We start from the raw sequence: 22,025 nt of genomic DNA, 5'->3' as shown, positions 1-22,025 counted from the left end.
TGTTGCCAGGTTGAGATGAGGAAGGGCAAAGTATTTGCCTGCTGCTCAGAGCTGAAACCCTTTCACAGTGGAGATCACAAGCTTCTTGAGACCTGCAAAAGAGCAAGTGAGAAGGAGCTTGCCACATTGTAGCCCAGTGCTTAAGACCCACAGGGAGGGGCAGAGAGTTGTAGGTTTCAGCTCCTGGTCCTTGAACTGGGTGTACATTTTACAGTAAACATTCCATGGATAATAACCTGAAATAATTCCCATCCCTGACTGCATTTTGTAACTGTTCCAGGCTGGCTGAATTATCAGCATTATCAGGCCCTTCCACAGCGTCTCAGCCCTCAGGCTTTGGATTCAGGTGGTGGTGTTGAGGGAGGTGTCGGGCATCTGGCTGCTCGGGCTGGACTCCTTTGATGGTATGCAGAAGTAGGCTGTGATAGGGACAGGTCAAGTGTGCAGGCACTGTGGTTCAGAGTTGGACAATGGAAATTAGAGGTTCTTTCAACAGCATTCTCCAAAAGCAGGAGACTGAGTTAGAAACCAGGGGAAGGAAGATTAACTGCCCAGGCGGCTGTTTAGAAAGGCACTTTGGGGGAGAGGCTGTCCAGCATAGTCTTAAAGTGAGTTAGTGAGCAGTGTTTTCCATACAGGGGGTCATGAGTTTGCTTAAGGGATGCAGTTTGGGGTGAAGGGCTGTGAATTGATGGTGTTTGTAAGAAGCAGTTGGTAGCTCAGTGAAATAAAACCAGCAGCCTTTGTAAGAAGAGGTAATTTCCTTGTTGAAGCTATACAAAGGGCTCAAATGCAAATTCTCCCACCGTGGGGAGACAGGGAATGTAAATTACAAGTTCTTCAATGGCCTCAAATGCAAGAAGGAGCCAAACAAAAAGTGGGAACTGGGTCAAATGATTAAAGACAGGTATAAGTGAATGTAACACAAGGATGTAGGTACAGAACTGGAAAAGTCAAGGCACAAAATGAGATGTAACTGTCAAAGGAAATTGAGAGGTACAGTAAATAATTCTTAGGATGTCAGAGTCCTTGCTTCACTTTGTGAAAAGGTACTAACACGGTACCTGGCTTCTTACAAAATGCTTCTTGACTAAAAATAATGTCTTTGGACCTCTGTGTCACCCTTAAGTGAAAGGTGATACCGTGGACACTCTGTGTCACTTGGCATCTATCCCACATCAGAAGCTTGAATTTTCTACTTGCATTTTGGCCTGACTAGTGCTAACCTTGGTTATTTGCAATGCTGTCTCTGCCTGCTTTACATTTTTCATATCTGACATGCAATGTGCCTCCCAGAGGAAGTCTTTTAATCTCATCTTCCTTCCCTCAAGCTGTGTAGACTTTTCTCCAGTCAGTGCACAAAGAACCTACTGAGCTGCTCCTTCCTCCAGCATCAATAGGATTTTCCAATGTAAATCTCTCATCTATCAATGGATTAACATTAAAATGCAACTCACTAAGTGGATTAAAGAGCTCAGACATGGGTAATAAGATATAGTACCTTTCACCACAGTAGATCAATCCTGGACATTAGTGACTGGGAGTTACCATTTGAACTGCATCAGCTGAGTATGGTTACAAACTCATGTCATGAATCTCTCTCTGGGCAGGATGGGGAGCTAGTGAATGGAGGGAATTGTGCAAGCAGTGCTTTCCCATTTCAGGGAATAGGAAGATGTGATTTAACTTGGACAGATTTTAAGATGTTGTAGAGAAATAAATTGTGGTACAGTGGGATTTCTTGCTTTGTCCTTCTAAAGAAAAGGGGTGATTTTTGTTGGGAGGAGGAGGGACAAAAATCCCAATATCATCTTTATTAGCCATGATTTTATTTAAATGTGAATAATATTTGCAGCAATATTTATATTCTTGTTAAGTTCCACACCTCAGGTGGTGCCCAGGGCACTGATTGGTGTCCTCTGGCTCTCTTCTGGAGACAGTTGCGGCTGTATTTGCATCTCCCCTCTGCTGCAGATTGCTCTGTATGGAGGGGGGTGGGACTGATCTGCACACACGTGGACTCTTCTGCTTGCAAAACTTTTCTTTTTTTCAAAGGACAGTGCCCTTTTTTTAAGGCATTTAAAAGCCTTTTTTGCATATACCTGTCAGTACTCAGCACAATCAACGCTTTTCATCTTTAAAATCATATAGCTCCTATTACAGAACCAATGTGTTTGAACCCCCTTGAGATGGGAGCTGCTTGGAGAAATGAGTCACAGTTAATTTCCAAAGGTTGAAGTGATGGGGACGGGAGGTTTTTTCCCCTCTGAATTTTTTGAAACCGTTTGTCAGAGAAGATAAGTTTCAGCCTTGGTTAGAAAGAAGCAATCATGTGGCAAAACACTTCAGCAGTTCAAGTAAGAGCCAGAGAAACCCTGACCCCTATGAAAGGTCAGGCATGATGTTCTCTACCTTTTTTTTTCCCCTCAGTTCTATAATTCTTTTTTACTTCTTCCTGGAAGTAGCTGGTAATGTGGAGTTTGGTGATGGGTAATGTCCTAAAATAGACCTCTGCATTTCAAAAATACATCTGTTAAGCAGAGCAATTAGTGACTATGAATTGGTTTTTTTTTTAAAGATAATTCACATGTTTTTCTGTACGGCTATTACCAAGGTTATAGTTGGTTTTATTATTTTGTCTGTCTTTCAGGAAAATGTTACCAAGCAACATTTATAGCAGAAACAAGAACTTAAAACCTAGTATGGTGAAGTGGAGACTGTATGGCATCATGATAGCGTTGAGCTAAAGAGAATCTCAGTCTTTCCTGTGCTTCAGCTTCAGCTGAAGTCCTGTTTCACATGACCATTTTCTCATCTGTTATTATAATAGAAATGCTACTTAAGATTTTCAGACAAAAGATGATGAGTAGATTATCATCACTACCAGATTTCTTGGCTGCATAATACTGGGTTCAGGGATGTTAGCACCTAGGTGAATGGAAATGGACTTCAGTGTAGCAGCGCGGAATGGGTGCAAGAAGGGCTGGCTTAGCGGGAGGTAACACAGTGATTAAGTGTTTGCATGGGCCGATGGATTTTGTAGCTGGCCTTGTGGTAGCTGTGTTAACATTGACTTTGTTGTTGCTGTTGTTGTTCTGTGAACTTCTGAAACTTCCACACCCCCCTGTAGATTTAGTTTCTTCATTTCTACTATGAAAATCAGCTATGGGAAATAAGTAATTGGCATACAGAGATGGGTATTCAAAAAAGGATACTTGAGAATGTGGAGAACACAGGAGGAGAAACACAGTGCATGCAGGGCAGTCCTGTGACAGCTGGTGGCAGAGTTTAATGAGCAAGGGGCCAAGAGTCCTGTGTGCCCAAAGCAGCATGGCAAACGGATCCAGACTGGCACTTTGAGTCCAAGATTTGTGGTCTAATGACTATATAGCTACCTTGGGAATTCATGGAGTCTCTTCTAGGGCTGGAGCTGTGTAGAAGAGTGTGCTTCATGTGTTCTTGCCTGTGGCTGCCACCAGTTGCTAGTTTTCAGGTATTGATCCCAGGCAGTATCTGTTCAACACTGTTTCAAAGTTGAAGGGCCCTTGCTTGGAAAGTAAATGTCAATTTTCCACCCAGCATGTTTGAATGTGAGAGCCCTGAATTAAAGTGAAAAGCTCTCCTTTTGAGGAGCTGAAAGCCAGCGCTTTAGGTCTCTGTGAAGAAACCAAGTCTGTGTGAGAAATCTTGGAACAAAGGTTTAAAGAAATAATCTGGTAAAAATATCAGTTACGTCTTACTCAAAAGCTATCTGTAGTTCTCCTTTTCCAGAATGGAGGTTGTTTTTTAAAATGGCCTGTAACTTCACTTACTTTGTCTTTCTTTTCATCCTCCTTTCTTCTGCTGTTCATTATTCTGTCCACGTTGTTGGCCCAAATACTTCTGTTCCAGAGAACATCTCTTGCTAATGTAACAGTTGCATAGTGTCAGATTTGTTGTGTTGGGTCAGGTCATTTGCTTGGTATTGCTCATGAAGCTGGCAAAATGAGTGTGAATTCACTCTGTTATGCCTCTTGCTGTTTTGTATTATGCAGGTGTAGGTCAGGCAAAGTCAAAGGAATGGCAGATTTGTGTGTCTTAGTCCTACCTTGCCAGAGGTTCTTGACTCTGCTCCTCTCCAGAAACACAATAGAGATAAAATAGTTTTGTTGCCTTTGTAGTTGTGGTTGTTTTACGTCTTCTTTTCTCTGCTTCATTCTATTTTGTTCCTCCTGCACCTCCACAAAGCAGAGCCTTCACAAAGCTTCAGAAATGCATGATGCTCACATGCTGTGTGGGCTGTGCCAACACTGGGTCTACCTTTTATTTAATCTTGTGTCCCTGGCTTGTGAGGCTGAGGAGCCCCTGGCTGACAAAGTTACGGATTGGGTATGGCTCCTGGCCAGTTTTGTCTTCTTTTGTGTGTGGCAAATGATTCAGCTAGATGCAGTCAGTATCATAGAATGGTATGAGTTGGAAGGGACCCCAAGGATCATAGAGCTCCAACCCCCCTGCCACAGGCAGGGACACCAACCTCCAGGCCTGGATCTACACAAGGTTGCTCCATCCAACCTGGCCTTGAACACCTCCAGGGACGGGGCATCCAACACCTCTCTGGGCAGCCTGTTCCAGCACCTCACCACTCTCTGTGTAAAAAACTTCCCCCTAATATCCAATTTAAACCTTCCTTCCTCTAGTTTTAATCCATTCCCCTTGTCCTGCCCTTGTCCTATACCCTTTTAAAAAGTTGATTCCCCTCCTGTTTCTCTGCTCCCTTCGGGTACTGGAAGGCTGCAGTGAGGTTCCCCCGCAGCCTTCTCTTCTCCAGGCTGAACAAGCCCAGCTCCCCTAGACTGTCTTTGTAGGGCAGGTGCTCCAGCCCTCTAATCATCTTTGTGGTCTCCTCTGAACCCTCTCCAACAGTTCCACATTTTTCTTTTCAGTAGCTGCCTCCAGGCATGGGGTTGCCAAGTATTAAAAAGGGGAGACTAAAGAGTAAGATAAAGAGTAAGGGCCGGAGTGATAATGATACGGAAGTGTGAAAAGATGCAGAGAGTGAAACTATTACTTGGCACGTAGATGTATCCTGAGGCATCTAGGTCCCAGTACGGATTTATTCCCATTTTGCTGAGTTGTAGTCAGTCAGCTGAGGTCCATGTCTTCCTTGCCTGAGTTAACAGCAGGACGTTCTTGCTGCGTTCCGTGCTGCTGCTGAGGAGGTAGCGGCAGAAATCTAGTGTCGCGCCGGTGTGTTGCACGTATTTGGGCTGTTAGAATGATGGCTCATTCTCTTGAAAATTAACAGAATCCACTAGGTCTGAGATAGATATTTTTAACTTCAAGTGGTTTTAAGAAAGGAAGATATGAACAGCACCTACTAATTAACAGTTATTTTAGAGTTCTTATTGAGAACTACTTTGCTATACAGTCAGTAGTACTGCGGTTGTATATTTTGTTATTCATTGACAAGATGGCTACACATTAGAGCCCTGAGGAAAAGGACTTGGGAGTACTCATGGATGAGAAGCTGCACATGAGCCAGCAATGTGCATCTGCAGTCCAGAAGACCAACTGCATCCTGGGCTGCATCAAAAGAAATGTGGCCACCAGATCAGGAGAGGTGATTCTGCCCCTCTGCTCTGCTCTGGTGAGACCTCACCTGGAATACTGCATCCAGCTTTGGAGCCCTCAACGCAAGAAGGACATGGACCTGTTGGAGCATGTCCAGAGGAGGGCTATAGGGATGATCAGGGGGCTGGAGCACCTTTCCTGTGCAGACAGGCTGAGAGAGTTGGGGTTGTTCAGCCTGGAGAAGAGAAGGCTCTGGGGACGCCTTAGACCAGCCATCCAGTACCAGAAAGGTGCCTATAAGAAAGCTGGGGAAGAACTGCTCACGAGATCATGTAGCAACAGGATGAGGGGTAATGGTTTTAAACTTGAAAAGGGGAGATTTAGGTTGGATATTAGGAAAAAATTCTTAAATATGCAGGTGGTAGATCATTGGAACAGGTTGCCCTGAGAGCTGGTGGAGGCCCCATCCCTGGAGAAATTCAAGGTCAGGCTTGGTGGGGCTCTGAGCAACCTGATCTAGTGAAGATGTCCCTGCTTAATGCAAGGGGGTTGGACTAGGTGACCTTAAAGGACCCTTCCAACCAAACACATTCTATGATTCTATGATTTTCCAGTGGTATGCTGTTAATATGCAAAGCACATTTTGGTTTTTTTTTTTCTTTCATTCTCTCAAGAGATAATAGGATAGAAGGATATTGTGTTTTGTGGTACAGTGTTTTATTCTGATGGATATAGAAATGGGTGTTCACCCTGCACTCATTTGTAGTGGCAAAGGCAAGAGCAAAGTGTCTTTTGCCTTTGGAGTGAGAAGTGGTGATGTTGGTGGGAGGTGTTGTTCCAGGGGAAATCTTGTCACAGTCTTGCACCCATCTCAGTAAAGCTGCCCCAGGTGCACACAGCAGCTGGCCCTCCACTGCAACCAACAAAGCTGTGGACTGTAGGTGCCTTAAGCAGCAGGTATTGAGGCAGTTTGAAGGTAGAGACAATGACCTAAGAGAGGATTTGTACTGATGTACTTGGGGGGTGCATGTGCTGCATTGTGAAGTTTTTTGTGAAACACTTCCTATGCCTAATCTGTTGGAGGCATACCCAGAGTTCTTCATGTTTGATGCATGAAGGTCAGTGCTTTCTCTTGAAAAGTCACCTTGGTAAGTATTTTGGAAGTTTGCAGCTTTTTGTTTTATTGTTTCTTTGTTGAACAACTCCAGGAGAAAATGTTTCTAAATCAAGACTCCTATTTTGTATTTTTCTTGTTTGTTTTGAGTTTGATGGTTTTTGGTATTTTGCTGTTGTTTCTTTGGGGTTTTGTTTGGGTTTGGTTTTATTTTTTTAATCTTTTCCCTTGTTGTCTGCCTTTCCCCAAAGACTGAGAGTGGCTCCCACGTGCTTTCCAGCTCTCTTAACTTTGACTGTGGTCGGGAAAACAGATTTTATTCTTCTTCCATTCTTTATTCTGTTGCAGATTTTGACTTGAACTATTTTTGGCATTGGAGCAAGTTTACAGACTACGTGCAGTGTGTCTTGACCTTCACTGGTGTGACCGGTTACATCACTTACCTCTGGCTGGACTCATCCCTCTTTGTGGAGACGCTGGGCTTCCTCGCGGTGTTCACCGAGGCCATGCTAGGCGTTCCCCAGCTCTACCGTAACTACCAGAATAGGTCTACAGAAGGAATGAGGTATGCTGCTTGCCTTGTGTAAAACAAGTAAGTGTGTCTCTCTCTGTGTGTAGGCAACACTTTTTGAGTCAGGGCAGTGTCATATTGTGAACTTCTACTTGAAAAGTGCAGCAGCTCTTGGAGTAGATCCTCTGTCAGTAGCAGCTGGTACAGCACTGCCGAAGGCAGTGGGAGCTCTGGTGCACCTCTGAGTTGTCCAAGTCCAGCTGGACAGTTCTAAGGTGAAGCATGTTTTAGTAAAATGGGCATGGAAAACTACTGCTGTTGCCACTAGCAACGTGCTATAGTTCAACTCAAGCTGTGCTACACTCGTAATTAGAAATGGACTGAAGAGAACTTGCATATCAAAAGCAATAAAGAGGAAGAAGATACTTTGGTCCTGCGCGGAGTAGCTCTATCAGGCTAATTCAGTATTAGCTCATTGTTTTTTCTCACAAATCATCAGGTTTTTTGTAATACATTATTATGTATGTAGCAAATTCCATCAGTATTTATGTATGAATGCTTCTAACTGACATTTAAAAAAAGCTCAAATGAGCCATTTCAGTCAACAGTGGGAAACCTGAAAACAAGTACAGAAAACTTTATTGTGCCCACTTTGGGGATGTTAAACTAGATTATCTTTTTGTATAGTTTACTTGATTAAATCTCAAATCTCAACACCAAGATTTCCAAATTGCAAAGGCAACTTGGAAAGCTTTTTAAGAGAAAAAAATGTTCACTGTGGTGCAGTGCTCTGTAGAAACATTACAGCAGCACATTCAGTACATGGAGTGCTGTGACTGTGCCTGCCTTCTCTGTCATTGTTTTGAAATTACTTCTCTTTCATTGCTTTTAAATTTGCTGTGATAAGTTTTACTTTGGTCCAAACAAATCACCACTCCCCACCAACCCCAAACCAAAGCAATTCTGTCCTTCCTCTGTTGACACTATTCCCTTTACTTGTTTGGTTTGGAGACACTTCTACCTACTTTTCTTTACAGAAATGTGCTCTGATGCTTATGATGTTTTTTGATTGGGAGCCCCTTTGATACAGAATGAGTCAGGATTTACTTCCAAAATACTGGGGTATGTTTCATGCACACACTGCTTTGCACACTCTGTACCTGTGATATCCAGAAAACATTTTACCTACTAGACCTTCTTTATGCTCTGGTTGACTTTTTTCTTTATGTTGTTTATCTATGAATCCTGATGCTTGAATGCCACATTATGATAACTGCTGCCAGATAGTGTTTTGGTTTTCCTTAGCTCCTCTCCAGGGTCCTGAGTTTCAGTTTTCCAATTTCCTGTATAAGCTACTTCGCAAAAGGAGGGAAAAAACCCCCTTTGTGCTTCACAACAACACTTTCTTTGTAAAGCATTAAGCTCAGAATTGCAGAATTCTTATCTAAAACTGCCTGGCAAGAGTGTGCTCTGTTTAGTCAAGAGAAAATAGCATAAAAGCTCTCGTTCCCTTGCCATCCATCAGAACCAGGTCCAGTGATAGCTGCCCTCCTTATCTGCTGTGCCTGCAGGTTTTCCAGAGTGCATTCCCCTCTCTGGTTCTACTCTGCCACTTTGCATGGCATTGGACATCAGTGGGTCTGGGGGCTGATAGGAGAATACAGAGTTTATGTTGCTTTGCTGCAGTTGGAGCAAATATAACCTTGTCAGGTTATACTGCAGTTTTATACGTGTTGCAGGTACTGTGTGCACTTTCTAGCACTGTACAATCCTCAGGTGATTTTATGGTCTCTAAGCATTGCTGGAATTATTCCTACTGTGAGAGTGACTTCCACTTGTGTGTTAACCTCTGTTGAAGGATCTGCTGGAATTATTTCCTCTGAACTTCTCTTCATATGCCTGCTTCTCTGTATAAAAACACATCAGAGAAGAGACCTCAGTCCTAGAAGCACTGATGGGAGCATGGAACAGCCCTGACAGGCCATTCGTAGGGCTCACTCTGTGAACCTGGGTGGGTATTTATGGGATGGGGGCTAGTGGATGCCCACTGCTCTGTGCAGTTACTTATTGCTCAGTGCAAAAGTAACCTGCCTGTGGATGGTCACACTGTCAGAAGCAATTGAACCAGTGACCCTCTGCCCATCAGCCGGGCCGTAGTGGCCAGCTGCTGCCAGGCATGCTCTTAGCAAGCCTTGGTGGCAAAGTCAGATGGATGAATTTCAAGTGTCTTCATGGCTTTAAGCTTAATGGGGAAAGCAATGAGAATTAAGCTGTTCTGTTTAGTGACCTTTTTGACAATTATCACATCCCATTTGGAGGCGGTAACTTCTTAAACCACAGTAGTTCTGTTACCTGTGGTGCATGAGTAGAGCCCATGTCCCTTTACCCCACTGCCAGCTAAGCCGTTGTTTGGAGGTCCTCATGCCTTGGCTGAGAAAAGCAGCCACGTGCATCTGTCTCTGAATTGGGGCAGAATGGCACACTGCAGCTGATATGTTAAGTCAATTCCTATTTTAGCAAATAATCCCTTTCCTAAATGTAAACTGACAAATTAGAAATAAAAAATGGAAGTTACAGTATGTGGCCACATCTGATCAGGGTGTCCTGCCACACTCTTCAAAAATTGTGTTGTTCCTGTAAAAAAAAGGCAGCAAAACAACCCCTCACCCCAGTCACCCCCAATAAAAAGTTGAGGATTTCCCATGCTTAAGGTAGCAGTTGTTTCCTGATCAACAAACTTGGAGACTAGAGGCCATGAGAGAGGTAAATGGGACAGGTGGCTGTGGTGGCATGCAGACCCCCTTTAGAGTCTGTACTGAAAACAGTCCCATTTATCGTGCCTCTGTATTTCCATCTGCCACTGCCTGAGAAGTCCCTTACTGGAAATGTGCTCAGCTTCTTGAGATAAACATTCAGAGCACATCTGCAGATGACTCAGTTGTGTTCATTGTAACAGGGCATGGCAGGAGTGAAAGAATCACAGCTATGTGCATTGTAGTACTCCTGAGAATGGAGTCTTCCAGTTCTTTGCTATTTCTGTTCTGTTGGATGGAGCTTCTCCCTTCTTATTTTCATTTATGACTTTATTTCTCTCTACTTCTCTGATTTTCCTTCTTTTTGTAGCCATGTTGCTGCTGGGTCCTGTAGTGTCCTCCTCTGTTCTCTGAGAGTGCACAGGCCAAAGGGCAAGTTGGAAAGAGATGGAAACCATAAAAGTGGAAAGGAGATGCCTGCTGAATAACAACAGCTTGTAGTGTGTCCTGGTGGGCTGATGATTGAAGGGTGAACATTTTCCCATGATTAAGTAAATAGAACTAAGCCAGTCAAAAGAATAAAAATTTTCATGATGTTCTCCTTGACAATTCATCTGATTACTTTTGGAATTAGCACTTTATAGAAACTTAGAGCTCTGTTCAAACTTTTAAGTATTTTTGAAGAGTTGCAAACCTAAATAGTGCAGTTGCAGTTCTATTATTTATGGTACTGACCTTGACAGAAGTGCTTTAATCTCCATTTAGTACAAGAACTAAACTAGTTCTGTCCTGTCACCTAGTAAAAAAGCAATTTGATGACATTGTTATCAAGAGGGATTAGAATCATGAATATGATTGGGTTTGCATCAGTTAGAAAAAGGACTAAAGCAACATCAAAACTTAAGAGTTTTGGAATGTAGGAGACATCCTGTTATATGGGGAAAGGCATTATGAGGTTAAAAGATTATTCATCACTTGTAAATTCTTTTTATATTATGTGGTAAAATGTCATGATCTTGATACCAAAACCACCCCTCCCTCCATCTTCCAGGAGGCAAAGATGCTATAGTTGGGATCTGATGCTTTTGCTTTGTGACAAAAACCATACAGACAAGAACCTCCTCTGCAATTTATCTTTATGTCCACACTCCTTCTGAGATAGCTGCCTCCAATTTGCTTTATCCATCTAATAAACTGTAGCCATGAGAAGAGGTATTATTCAACATGAGCCAGCAGAGATGGAGGGAAAGTTGGCTCTGGATCCGGCAGCAGCGCTGCTGCATTCAGTAGTAGGGACTTGCTGGTCAGTTCATGGGGAGAGTTGCATCCTTGTGGGGACAACAGCTTTTGTGGGGCTTCTGCAGGGGGGAAGTGTGCACTTTCGTGCTGGAGCAGGGAAAACCTCATCTCTGAGGGAGACACAGGCTTGTACAGGCACTGGTGTTACTATGCACCCTTCACAATCCCATTAGACCTCTCTCCACCAAAGGAAGAGGATGGAGGGCATTCTTCTGTCTGTCTGTGACAAAGCTTGTAGGTGTGTTGTCCTACATGGGGATGTGATAACCCTGGGACCACACAAGGGTGGGTTTGCTCCAGGGCAGTCTGTTGAATTGCATTCCTCTCTATTGCCTTGCCCCACTCTGCTCCAGAAAAAAATAGCTGCCTGGTGCTGAAAGCTTTTCACAAAAGCTCGGCAAAATCACCTGGCAGTGACCCTTTTGGGCTGTCAGTGTGTGGTGGTTTGACCCTGGCTGGAGGCCAAATGCCCACCAAAGCTGCTCTGTCTCTCTCCAGCAAGTGCTGGCAGGGGCTTGCTCCAACACGTGTCACAGCATCTCCTGTATGTCTCCACCTGCTCCAGCGTGGGGCCTCTCCACAGGCAGCAGGTGGGGTCTCGGCCTTTTCCTTGGGCTGTGGGGGGGGACACCTGCTCCACCTTGGATTTCTCCACAGGCTGCTGGGGCATCTTTCTGGCACCTGGTGCACCTCCTCCTGCCCTCCCCTCCTTCTTCCCTGGCCTTGGTGTCTGCACAGCTCCTTACATCTTCTCACTCCCCTCTCTGGTGGCAAAATGCAGCTGCTTGCAGGTTTTTTCCTCCTAAATCTGACTCCCAGAGGTGTTGTGACCACCGCTGATGGGCTCAGCCTTGGTCAGTGGCAGGTCATTGAGCTGACTGGTGTTTGTTGTGTCAGGCCTGCAGAGAGCTTCTGGCTGCTTCTTGCAGAAGCCACCCCTGCAGCCCCCACTTCTCCCCCAGAACCCAGCCACACAAAACTGTGACATAGTGGCTGCTCCAACCCCATGGAGCAACAGCATCTTTTCAGTCAGTGCTTGGAGTTCAGAGCTGCTGGACAGCAGAGTCACAGCCCATCCAAGAAACAGGTCTTGAAGCCTCAGAAGCCACACTCCAGGTGGTACTGGAATGTGCCCCTCAGTGGTTAGCTTGTAAGCATGTGGTGCAGAACGCCAGGTCCTCCTGCCGCGGTTGTTGCGGTCCTGGTGTGCACTGTTGCCTCTCACAGGCTGCATGCTGGGCATGGGGCAGCACGTGCTGAGCCTCGCTCAGCACCGGTGCACAGCTGCAGGGTCAGAACCACGGAAGGGCTGTGTCATTCCTCTCCAAGCTCTTCCCCAGGTCTCTCTCATAACCCATGGCCAGTTTGCAGTCTGCTTGAAAGGAACTTCCTTTCTGCTCATCCTCACTCTATTATGTTTGGCTGACCTTGGGCCAAAGGCTCAAAACTTTGCTACCTAGGGACAGCTGGCACAATCAGTTACCCTGCTCGTGTGTTGATGTGACCCTGTCTCGAGAAATCTGGCCTGAAAAGGCTGAATGAGGAAAATCTCAGTATTGCATTCCATCAGATTTATTGTGTGATGAAAGAAAGAAGATGCTAATTTAGTCCCTCCTGTGGCAGCACTGGGTCGATCACTGCGATTATCCTATTCTAAAGACTGCAAGTTACTGAAGGAGAAACACTCGGCAATCATTGTCTCAGAGTGAGCAAGAGCCAAGAGTTGCAGATTTGAGGAATGCTTTTTCCTTTCAGAAGTGTTTTATGAGGCGTGCTGCAGCTGTGAGCTAGTTACAAGCAGTCATTTGTCATGTATCCAGTGAAATAAGCGCAGCAAGCTGTGAAAGAACGAAATTATATTAAATGTATATCCTGAGACATTATTTCCTCATTTCCCTTATAGATAACATAAAAAAATACTAGAAGACTAGAAGACTATTTCTTAGGGAGATAAACTTTTGTTGCAGGATGCTCTGTAGCTGCTTCCTTTATAACACATGCAGCTCTTTATACAATTTTTTAAAGATAAGCTTTTGACTTCTGAGGGCAAGATTTGTCCCATAGACAAAAATGGGATTTGTCCCAAAAATGGGATTTGTTCCATAGACAAATCCTGGCTTTATTCAAACTTTTTTGAAGATTAATGCCAGGTGCAATCTGCTATATTTTTCTGCCTGTAGCCAGGTGCTGTGATGAACAGATGTAGAAGGCTTTATTCAGCACTGGCTAGTCATGTCCTCTAGTGAGATTTTAGATTTAAGGAGATTGGGCAAATGCTCTAAAAATGCCACTGCTGTGGTTTCTTGGGATATTTTTTCCTGAGGGAGTTTTTGGATGGTGAATAGGTAAAACAGCTCCAGTGAGTTACTCTGAAGTTCTCCTGTTTAATAGAAAACAAAACCCTAAGCTAGAGAGAAGTAGCAAGAGTTGTGGATGCTTCCACTCAGGCATTGTCATGTTAAAAGGGTCAAGGAATTTGTCAGAAAGTAAACCCCCTTGTATTCCAGCTGGTCCTCAGATATCAGAGGGGCTGGGGGTGGCTGAGCTTCAGTTCTGGGTGATTCCCAATTTGGCACTGTTAAGTCTGGTCACATTCAATACAACTACAGATGCACAGATAGTGCGAGGCACCTTCAGTCTGGTCCCATTCAGTGAACTGGCCCAGCCAGGCCTAAGGAGTGGGGCCACCACGTTCAGAAGGAGCTCTCACAGCTCGGTCATCCAGCGGTGCAGCTCATCCAAGCAACAGTGCAGGATCTTTCGGGCTGCCAGTGAGGATACACTGTCCACAAGAGCACGTGCAAGTAATGCAGCAACACAGGGCAACATAAAACAATGCACAGAACAACATAAAGCTACTCAAGTAATATACCAGCAGAAATAACTCTGTATTAAGTTTCCTAGGATAACTAAGTGCTTGAATCTCACCCAAGGCATCCATCCCTATGCAGGGGGGAAGAGAGGCTCAGCTCATCAACTTGTCCCAGAAGACAGCGATGGTTTGTGATGGCATATTCCTCACTTGTTTGTGATAGTATCTTCCCTAACATCCCTCCATTCTTAGGCCATTTTTGTATGATTTTTCCCTATCAGGTGGAGCTTGAGTGACTCTGGTAATGCATACCTTTATTGTGATTGGCATACAATGTCCTCACTTGTGTTTAAAGGTACAGACAAGCTGAAATTCAGAGCACAGGCTCAGTGAGGGGCGGTCGCACCTTGGAGGTGGGTAACTTCTGGGATGATGTCTATTTTGGTATTATAATGAGATTATAATAAGCAAAGTTCATCTAAAGAACACAACTTTGACAGGAAATGAAGAACTACTGGCTCAGGGCTGTAATTAGCAACTTATCAGTACCATAGTACCACCTGGTTCCCTTATGTCACAGTCTGGCTGCGGAGTCTCTACTCTGCTCTGTCCCCCACATGATTTCTCTCAGGGTCAGTGCATCGAGCTCCCCTGATGTTGCCAACCTCTAAGGTTGACTGGGGAGCTTCTGGGGACTGGATTCCTTGCATGTCAGCTGCACTCTCCCCTGCAAGTTTCTTCAGTGCTGTACCTTTTCTTAAAGAATGAATATAAGTCTTAATTTCTAAGTCCCCTCCAGCAATTACTTCACAGGCATGTATTAGCTTCTTAAGTAAACAATAAATTCAGTTCCATTATAAAGAGATGTTAGGTGCAATCAACATCAACATGTAACAACTTTGTTACATGTTTATGCTTCTTCAGGGTGGCTCAGTAAACAAGAAAGAGAAATTCACTGGATTTTAAGAGAATTTAAAAGTGCTAAAAAGAAGGAAAGTTAAAAAAGGATGATGCAGATAATCACAGAATCACAGAATGTTAGGGGTGCAACACCACCACTGGAGCAGGATCACCTAAATTAGGTCACACAAGAACATGTCCAGGTGGGTTTCTGAATGTCTCAAGAGAAGGAGACTCAGTGGCATGGAAGTGTTGATTTTTTGGGGTTATTTTCCCAGCTCCCATTTCCCACTGACGGGTGGCACAGATGAGAGCAAAATCAAAGAAATAGGAGTAGGGGTAATGAATGTGTACTTGAGAGATTACCTTTTCTGAGTATGCCATTGTCATTATTTAGCCCCAGTCAGTAGCTGAGCACCATATAGCTCCTTGCTAACCAACCTGCCGTCCCTGCCTCCCTCTCAGTAGGATGGGCAGGAGAATTGGAAGAAAAAGGTAAAACTCATGGGTTAAGACAAGGGCAATTTACTGAGGCAGCAAAGGAAGAAGAGAATAAAAACCATAGTGATACCCCACTCAGTGCCATGCTCTTTGGCCCAGGTGTCCATGAGGGCATTTCGGAAATGAGTCCCGTTGTCCAACTCAGTTCTTTCTGGGGTGCCATGTGGCCACAGGACTTGCTTTTCAAGCATCCTTTACGTACCGTGCATGACACACATATGGTGTGGAGTATCCCTTTGGCTAGTTTGAGTAGCTGTCCTGGCTTTGTCCTTTCACAGCTTCTTGTGAAAAGCAACTCTATCCCAGCTGAGAAACCAGGACAGCCATATACATAACGCAGATGCTGGCCAGTAGAATGATAACTGGTCATGCATTGTTTCCAGTCTGGGACAAACACCAAGGAAACTGCTGAAGAGACAGGACTGTTTCACTCAGGCTTTGGAATTGTAGGCTCCTTCCCAGGCAGGGATGACCACCAAAGGACTCACCTGCTTCCCTCCCTGCACGAACTGCCAAGCAAACTGCCATGCAGAGAGTTGGACTAGTTCTGCCTGGAGAAGAGAAAGCTTCAGGGAGACCTAATTGTGGTGTACAGATATTTAAAGGGGTCCTACAGGAAAGTGGGAGAGGGACTGTTCACCAGGGAGTGGAGTGACAGGGCAAGGGGCAGTGGCTTCAAGCTGAAAGAGGGTAGGTTTACATTAGACGTTGGGAAGAAATTCTTTACTATGAAGGTGGTGAGGCACTGGCACAGGTTGCCCAGAGAGGCTGTGGAAGCCCTATCCCTGGAAGTGTTTAAGACCAGGTTGGATGAGGCTTTGGGCAACCTGATCTAGTTTCCCTGCCCATGGCAGGGGGTTTGGAACCAGATAGGCTTTGAGGTCCCTTCCAACCCAAAGCATTCTGTGCCTGTCTTCATAGGAGAGGTGCTCCAACCTCCTGATCGATCATCTTCGTGGTCTCCTCTGGACTTGCTGATCCTGATATAACAGTATCTACTCTTATACTTGAAATAGTAGCTGCTTTGTATATTAAACCATCAAAATGGAGAAGGTGGAAGCAGGTATGGGAAATGGGTGCCATTTAGTTAAACTAAAACAGAAAACAGCATGGCTTTGTGGGTTCAAATCATCTGACCCAACTGAGAAGTAGTTTTGCATTACAGAAAGCACTGTGTGGCAGTCATAGAGGACTAAGTTGTGAAAGTGTTTTTTAGGAGAGTAATTAGGAGCTAAAAGGGAAGTCTGGGATCCTGGCAAATGGAGAAAGCAAGGTCTAAATGTGAACCAGAAATACACTGGGTAAATGCAAAATTATTAGCACTACTTAAAAGTGGTTTGTACTTAATGTTGTATAGTGCACTTATTAGTTTCATTGCCTTTCCTATTGCACTTAATCAAACCTGTCTATCTGTGTGCTTGCCTACTTTAAATTATTCTTATCATTGAATGTAGTTCTGTGATTGTATTAATTTCTCTTTCTAAATGCCTTTTCTACTCAGATCTTTAGTTTTCTACATGGGTGGGCAAAAATCATTGTCATTGCTTCTGAGGCTTCAGCCAGCATTCATACAATTATTTGGGGAAGTTCTACTTGTTTTCATTGTTTTCCTTTGGTGACATTTTTTCTTTTGCTACTGTGGCACTGATCAGATGGTTACTGTTGCCCTTGGTACTGGCCTTTATATAAAATAGTCTGGGGTTTCTCATTTTTGGACTTTACATACAGATCCAGGCTTGCAGGAGTAGTCAGCAAAACAGTTTCCATGACTGGATGACACAGGTTGTGGTACAGTTGTAAGGTTTACCACTTACAGCTTCTCTTCTCTGTTACTTTTCTCATTCGTGGTTCAAATAGATGCTAGGAACAACAGATTCCCATTCTGAATCTGGATGTTTTAAAGTTAACAGGTTGAAGAGTGGTCTTAGTCCTCAGATTTCTAGTTCTTCTCCCTTTGAAGTGTTACCACATCAGGAAGGTAAACAGGCTTGGTCTCTCTCTTCAGTGCACTTGGAATATGGGTAGGCTCCTGTCAGGATGTGAAAGGAGTGACTGAAGCCATTTTGTTCTGATCCTGGGAAGCAGATTCTCTCCTCCACACCCTTTTTTCAGTTACAGCAGGCCTGTGATCTCTCTGCCTTTAACCCCATGTTCTTTCCCTTCCCTGTTTGGCACTCAGCGTTCAAGGACCCACACTGTCTGCTTGACTCTCTGTGGACATGTGGCCTGTGGGTTGCTGTGCTGGGGTCAGCACTGCACTCACCTCCGTGCTTACCTGCTGTGTCTCCCCAGAGCTGTTCTCTCAAGGCCTGCAGCAGTGCAATGTGAGGCTCCAAAGACAGATTTTTGTGCCCTTTGCACTCAACACATCTGAGAATTTCAGGAACTGAAGGAAGGGGCAGGTGGAAAAACCCAGCAGGGAGTGGCAGACCTTCCTTCCCTCAACCTCCCAACGCTTCTGACAGCATGAGCAGCAATACCCATTTCCCTTAAGCATTGTCTAGTTGGTAGCACAGCGTGAACTGATAAAGCTCTTGCACATACTGAACCTTTTTCACATTTCTCCTCCCCTGGCACCTCATTCCATCAGTTCAAAAAACAAATTCAAAGCAAATGACTTCAAGCAAAAGCATTCAGCTTTTACAAATAGTTCAAGGCTTCTTTACAGTAACAGGAGTAAAGCGCTGCAGGCATGCCTAATCAGTGCTCTCTTCAGTTGGTGCTTTTCTCTGTGCCCTGAAAATTTGAAATACAAGAGAAAATTCACTGTACTTCTGTTGCAAGAACACTGTGTTAAGTTTGGGTACTCCCATTTTCTGCTGGTGAGGAAGCATTATACAAGGTGTTTTGCACAGTAGAGGTCAGGTCTTCCCAAGTCACTAAAGGTGATAAGTTGAGCTTATCATGAAGGCACCTGAGAGATAGAAATATTCTAAAAATGTCTTTTTCCTCTATTATCTAACAAATTTGGGAACAAAAGTGCCTTGGTTCTTGAAATTGCAGCACCTGTATTGTTTTGCCAGAGTTCACCACAGCCACTTGTGTAAGTGGGATAATTATCAACTTGCAGAATCATCTCTTTCAGAGCAGTAGGACTGAGTGGGATTAGTAATGTGGGATGGAAGTAAAAGGAGATTTTCATTTGGAGAAATGCAGATTGAGATGCAAGAATACAAATATCCATAGTGATAATACTGGCTCTGATGAAGATCTGTAAAGTGAGCAGAGTGGTGTGCAGGAAAAGGATGTTGGTGGAGCTTAGGCCAGGAAGTGACTTTGCAGGATGGTCCAGAAAGACAAGAGATTCTCCATTGCAAGTTGACCTGCAATAGTGCATTTGGTCCCTTGCTCTTCAGACACAGAGGCACGAGCAACCAGAAGAGCAGGAAGTGCAGTGACTGCCATGTTAGATGATCTGCCCAAAACCTGAGACAGAGGAGGAAGTGCTTGTAGCATTCTTGAGTGGAATGTAGAAAGAAACAAAGCTTAGTGTCAGAAAAAGGTATTTCAACAACTCAAAGGTAGGGTTTTAATTTGTTATGGGGAGGATGGCTGGGAAGGGTACCTGTCCACATAAGGGAATGGAATTACATGCCAAACAAGATGTCCTGGAATTTTGCAGTGAACTTTCAGGGTAGTGATGGAAGCCCTGTCCCTTCAGATACTAAATCTTGCACTAAGAGAATTTCCTAAAACAGGATTCATAGTGTGCAAAGGGGCAGATATCAAGGATGTGAGAATGAAGATGGGCTAGTGTGTTTGGGGTTTTCATTTCTCCAGTGTTCCGTGAGAAGCGTTTTACTAGCTGAAGGATGTGATTAATTCATGAAAAGTAATGACTGTTGTATTAGGTTTTGTCCTCGGGTGCACTGGCTTTGGAGACAACCAGTGAGTGCTAATCATCTAGGACAAGGTAAGCACTGCAGCTAGGACTGTTATCTCCTGAATGTTGACTGAAGTGATAATTGCAGTTACTGAATTGGAATACTAAAAGCACACTCGAGCTATGTCCTGGTTACTGTATGAAGATGAAGGGAAAAATGTGCTCAAATTATCTCAAGTTGAATTGGATGAAGAGCCTGATGATTTCTTTGTTGTCTAGGGCAGGAAGAAAGGAAGATTTAAAAGTGTTGCAATTTGAGCCTTGGGATACACAGCTGTGCTGAAGGAAAGCTCTATTCCCCCCTGTCTTTTTATTACCTTTCAAATTTAATATGTCCCAAGTTACTTACAACTAGAGAGGAAATACACCAAATGGTGTTACACAGGGACGTTGTTTTGCCATCTCTTGGCACTGGCCTTGTGGGGTTCCTCCTGGCAGTAGGCAGAGGTGTGGGGGCCCAATTCATCTTGTAGGGAGGTGAGCCTTGGGAAGGAATACTGCTTCCTGGGCTTTGCTGCTGGCCAGCTGTGTGGCAGCAGATACATGGGGATGGGCCTTTCACCTCGTGCCTTGCAGTGGGTGGTGTGGGGCCTCGGTGTGCTGAGTGGGTGGGCAGTGTGAGACCTCCCAGAGCCGCATTACCCAGCAGCTGTGCCTGCAGCTCCATCCTTTGCAATGTCCTAAGTGGGGAGTGAAAGGGGGAAATACTCAGGAAAAACCTCACTAGGGAGATGCGGATGGGCAGTGTAATTGAGGTGTGCTCTGCGCCACTTACATTAGGCTGACAGTGCAGCGTGTCTTGGCAGCTCTTACTATGAACTGCAGGGCAGGATTTGCTGCCCTGGCACCTGAGGAATGCTGCTCCCTGTCACTGCAACTGGTCCTGAAGCTTGCAGATCCACCAGCAGCAGAAGCAGAGCCCATCTCATACATCTTCCTATCACGTATCTGAGCAGACCTGAGCTTTGCTGTCTGGCCAGCATCCATTTGTGTCTCCTGGCAGGAAGGGCACTGGGTTGAATTGTGGTTCAAGTCTTTCCTCTGATCCACAGAAGAGATTTATTTTCATACCTGCTGCACAGACTTAGGGTGTTTGAGGCTGTTAAGACCTCCTGCCCTTCTTTCTGCAACACGTAGTAAAGCACCAGAATCACAGAGTCTCCTGAGCTGGCTGTTAGGGGTTAGCAGTTCCTGGACCCATACAGACAAAACTTTAGGGACAGCTACTTGAAATAGCCAGAGGCCATACCAATGATCCCCCAGCTTCTGTGTCTTGTAGTTTCCCCTTGGCTCTCCTTTCACAGACATGTTCTGGCTTTTGGGTGGGTATGATATGTGGGGTGAAAATGCCTGACTGCCTACCGCTCTTGGGAGCTTAGAAAATAGATGTTCATGAGGAAAAATAATTGTCAAATACCTATTTACCCTATGTGGTGGGTTGGCCCTGGCTGGAGGCCAGGTACCCTGCTGCAAGGTGTCTCTATCACTGCCCCTCCTCAGCTGGGCAGGAGAGAAATTTTATAACAAAAGGCTCACGGATTGAGATAAGGAGGGGCAGAGATCATTCTGCAATTGGCATCATGGGCAAAAAAGGCTCAAGAAGGAATAAAATCAATGTAATTTATTACCAAATTGAAACAGAGTTCCCACCCCTCCCTTCTTCATGGGCTTAATTTTATTTCCAATTTCTCTCCCTCCTCTTCCCTCCAAGCAGCACAGGGGGATGGGGAAATGGCAACTGCAGACAGTTAATCACACATTGTCTCTGCTTCTCCTTCCTCCTTATGGAGGACTCCTTGCACTCTTCTTCTGCTCCAGCATGGGGTCCCTCTCACAGGAGACAGTCGTCCATGACCTTTTCTAATGTGAGTTCTTCACAAACTGCAGCAGTGCTCCTTCCATGGGGTGCAGGCCTTCAGGAACAGAGTGCTCCAGCCTGGGTTCAGAACCATGGGGTCAGAAATCCTGCCAGCAAACCTGCTCTGGAGCAGGCTCTTCTCTCCATGGGTTGCAGGTCCTGCCAGGTGAGTGCTCCAGTGTCAGCTTCCCACTGGGTCACAGCATCCTTCATGTGTCTCCACCTCTTCCACTGTGGGGTCTCTCCACAGGCTGCAGGTATGGTTTCTGCTCCCCATCCTCCTCCTTGGGCTGCAGGGACACAACCTGCTGCACCGTGGTCTTCACAATCTGCAGGGAAATCTCTCCTCCAGGAGCCCGAAGTGCCTCCTCCCCTCCTTCCTCTTCACTGACCTCAGTGTCTGCAAATTTTTTCACATCTTCTCATTTCTTTCTTGGGCAACAAAAAGCAGCTGCTTTTTTTTCTTAAATATCTTATCCCAGAGGCACTGTCACCATCGCTGATGGGCTTGGCCTTGGCCAGCGGTGCGTCCAGCCTTGAGCCCAGCTGGTATTTACTCTGTCAGGTCCAGGGGAGGCTTCTAGCTGCCCCTTGCAGAAGCCACCCTTGCCACGCAAACCCAAAACTCTCCATTCATTTCTTCATAAAAGTTTTCTGTTTATTTGTGAGTTTGCACAGAATGGTCAGTGCTGCCCCAGCCTCAGAGGAATCGTTGAGAAGTCAGGCAAGGCACCCTCGCTGAGGCAGAGCATGTAGGACTGGTGAACAGTTTCATGCTTGGATCCCCAGCTGGCTGTGCAGTATTTGCAAACAAGATCTGTACTTGCTTGCACAGAAGGGCTTA

The 22,025-nt window shown here is 45.0% G+C and overlaps 1 protein-coding gene across 3 annotated transcripts in view; it reads left to right on the top strand.

Annotated features, from left to right (window-relative positions):
- The window catches only part of SLC66A2 (solute carrier family 66 member 2), a gene marked incomplete at both ends in the record, with an annotated part of 67,936 nt that overhangs the window by 38,034 nt on the left and 7,877 nt on the right, over positions 1–22,025 (top strand). For 2 of the 3 annotated variants that reach the window (XM_084259977.1, XM_084259976.1), the window contains one exon: positions 7,013–7,229. The exons of the other annotated variant lie outside the window; for it this stretch is intronic. In XM_084259977.1, coding sequence (XP_084116103.1) covers positions 7,013–7,229 — 217 coding nt within the window. The remainder of the gene's footprint in view (positions 1–7,012; positions 7,230–22,025) is intronic. 3 annotated transcript variants of the gene reach the window in all.

This window comes from Gallinula chloropus, assembly GCF_964237585.1.
Source record: "Gallinula chloropus genome assembly, chromosome: 2".
Classification (NCBI taxonomy): domain Eukaryota; kingdom Metazoa; phylum Chordata; class Aves; order Gruiformes; family Rallidae; genus Gallinula; species Gallinula chloropus.
Note: the sequence above shows the minus strand (reverse complement) of the source record. Positions and strands in the feature narration are given on the sequence as shown.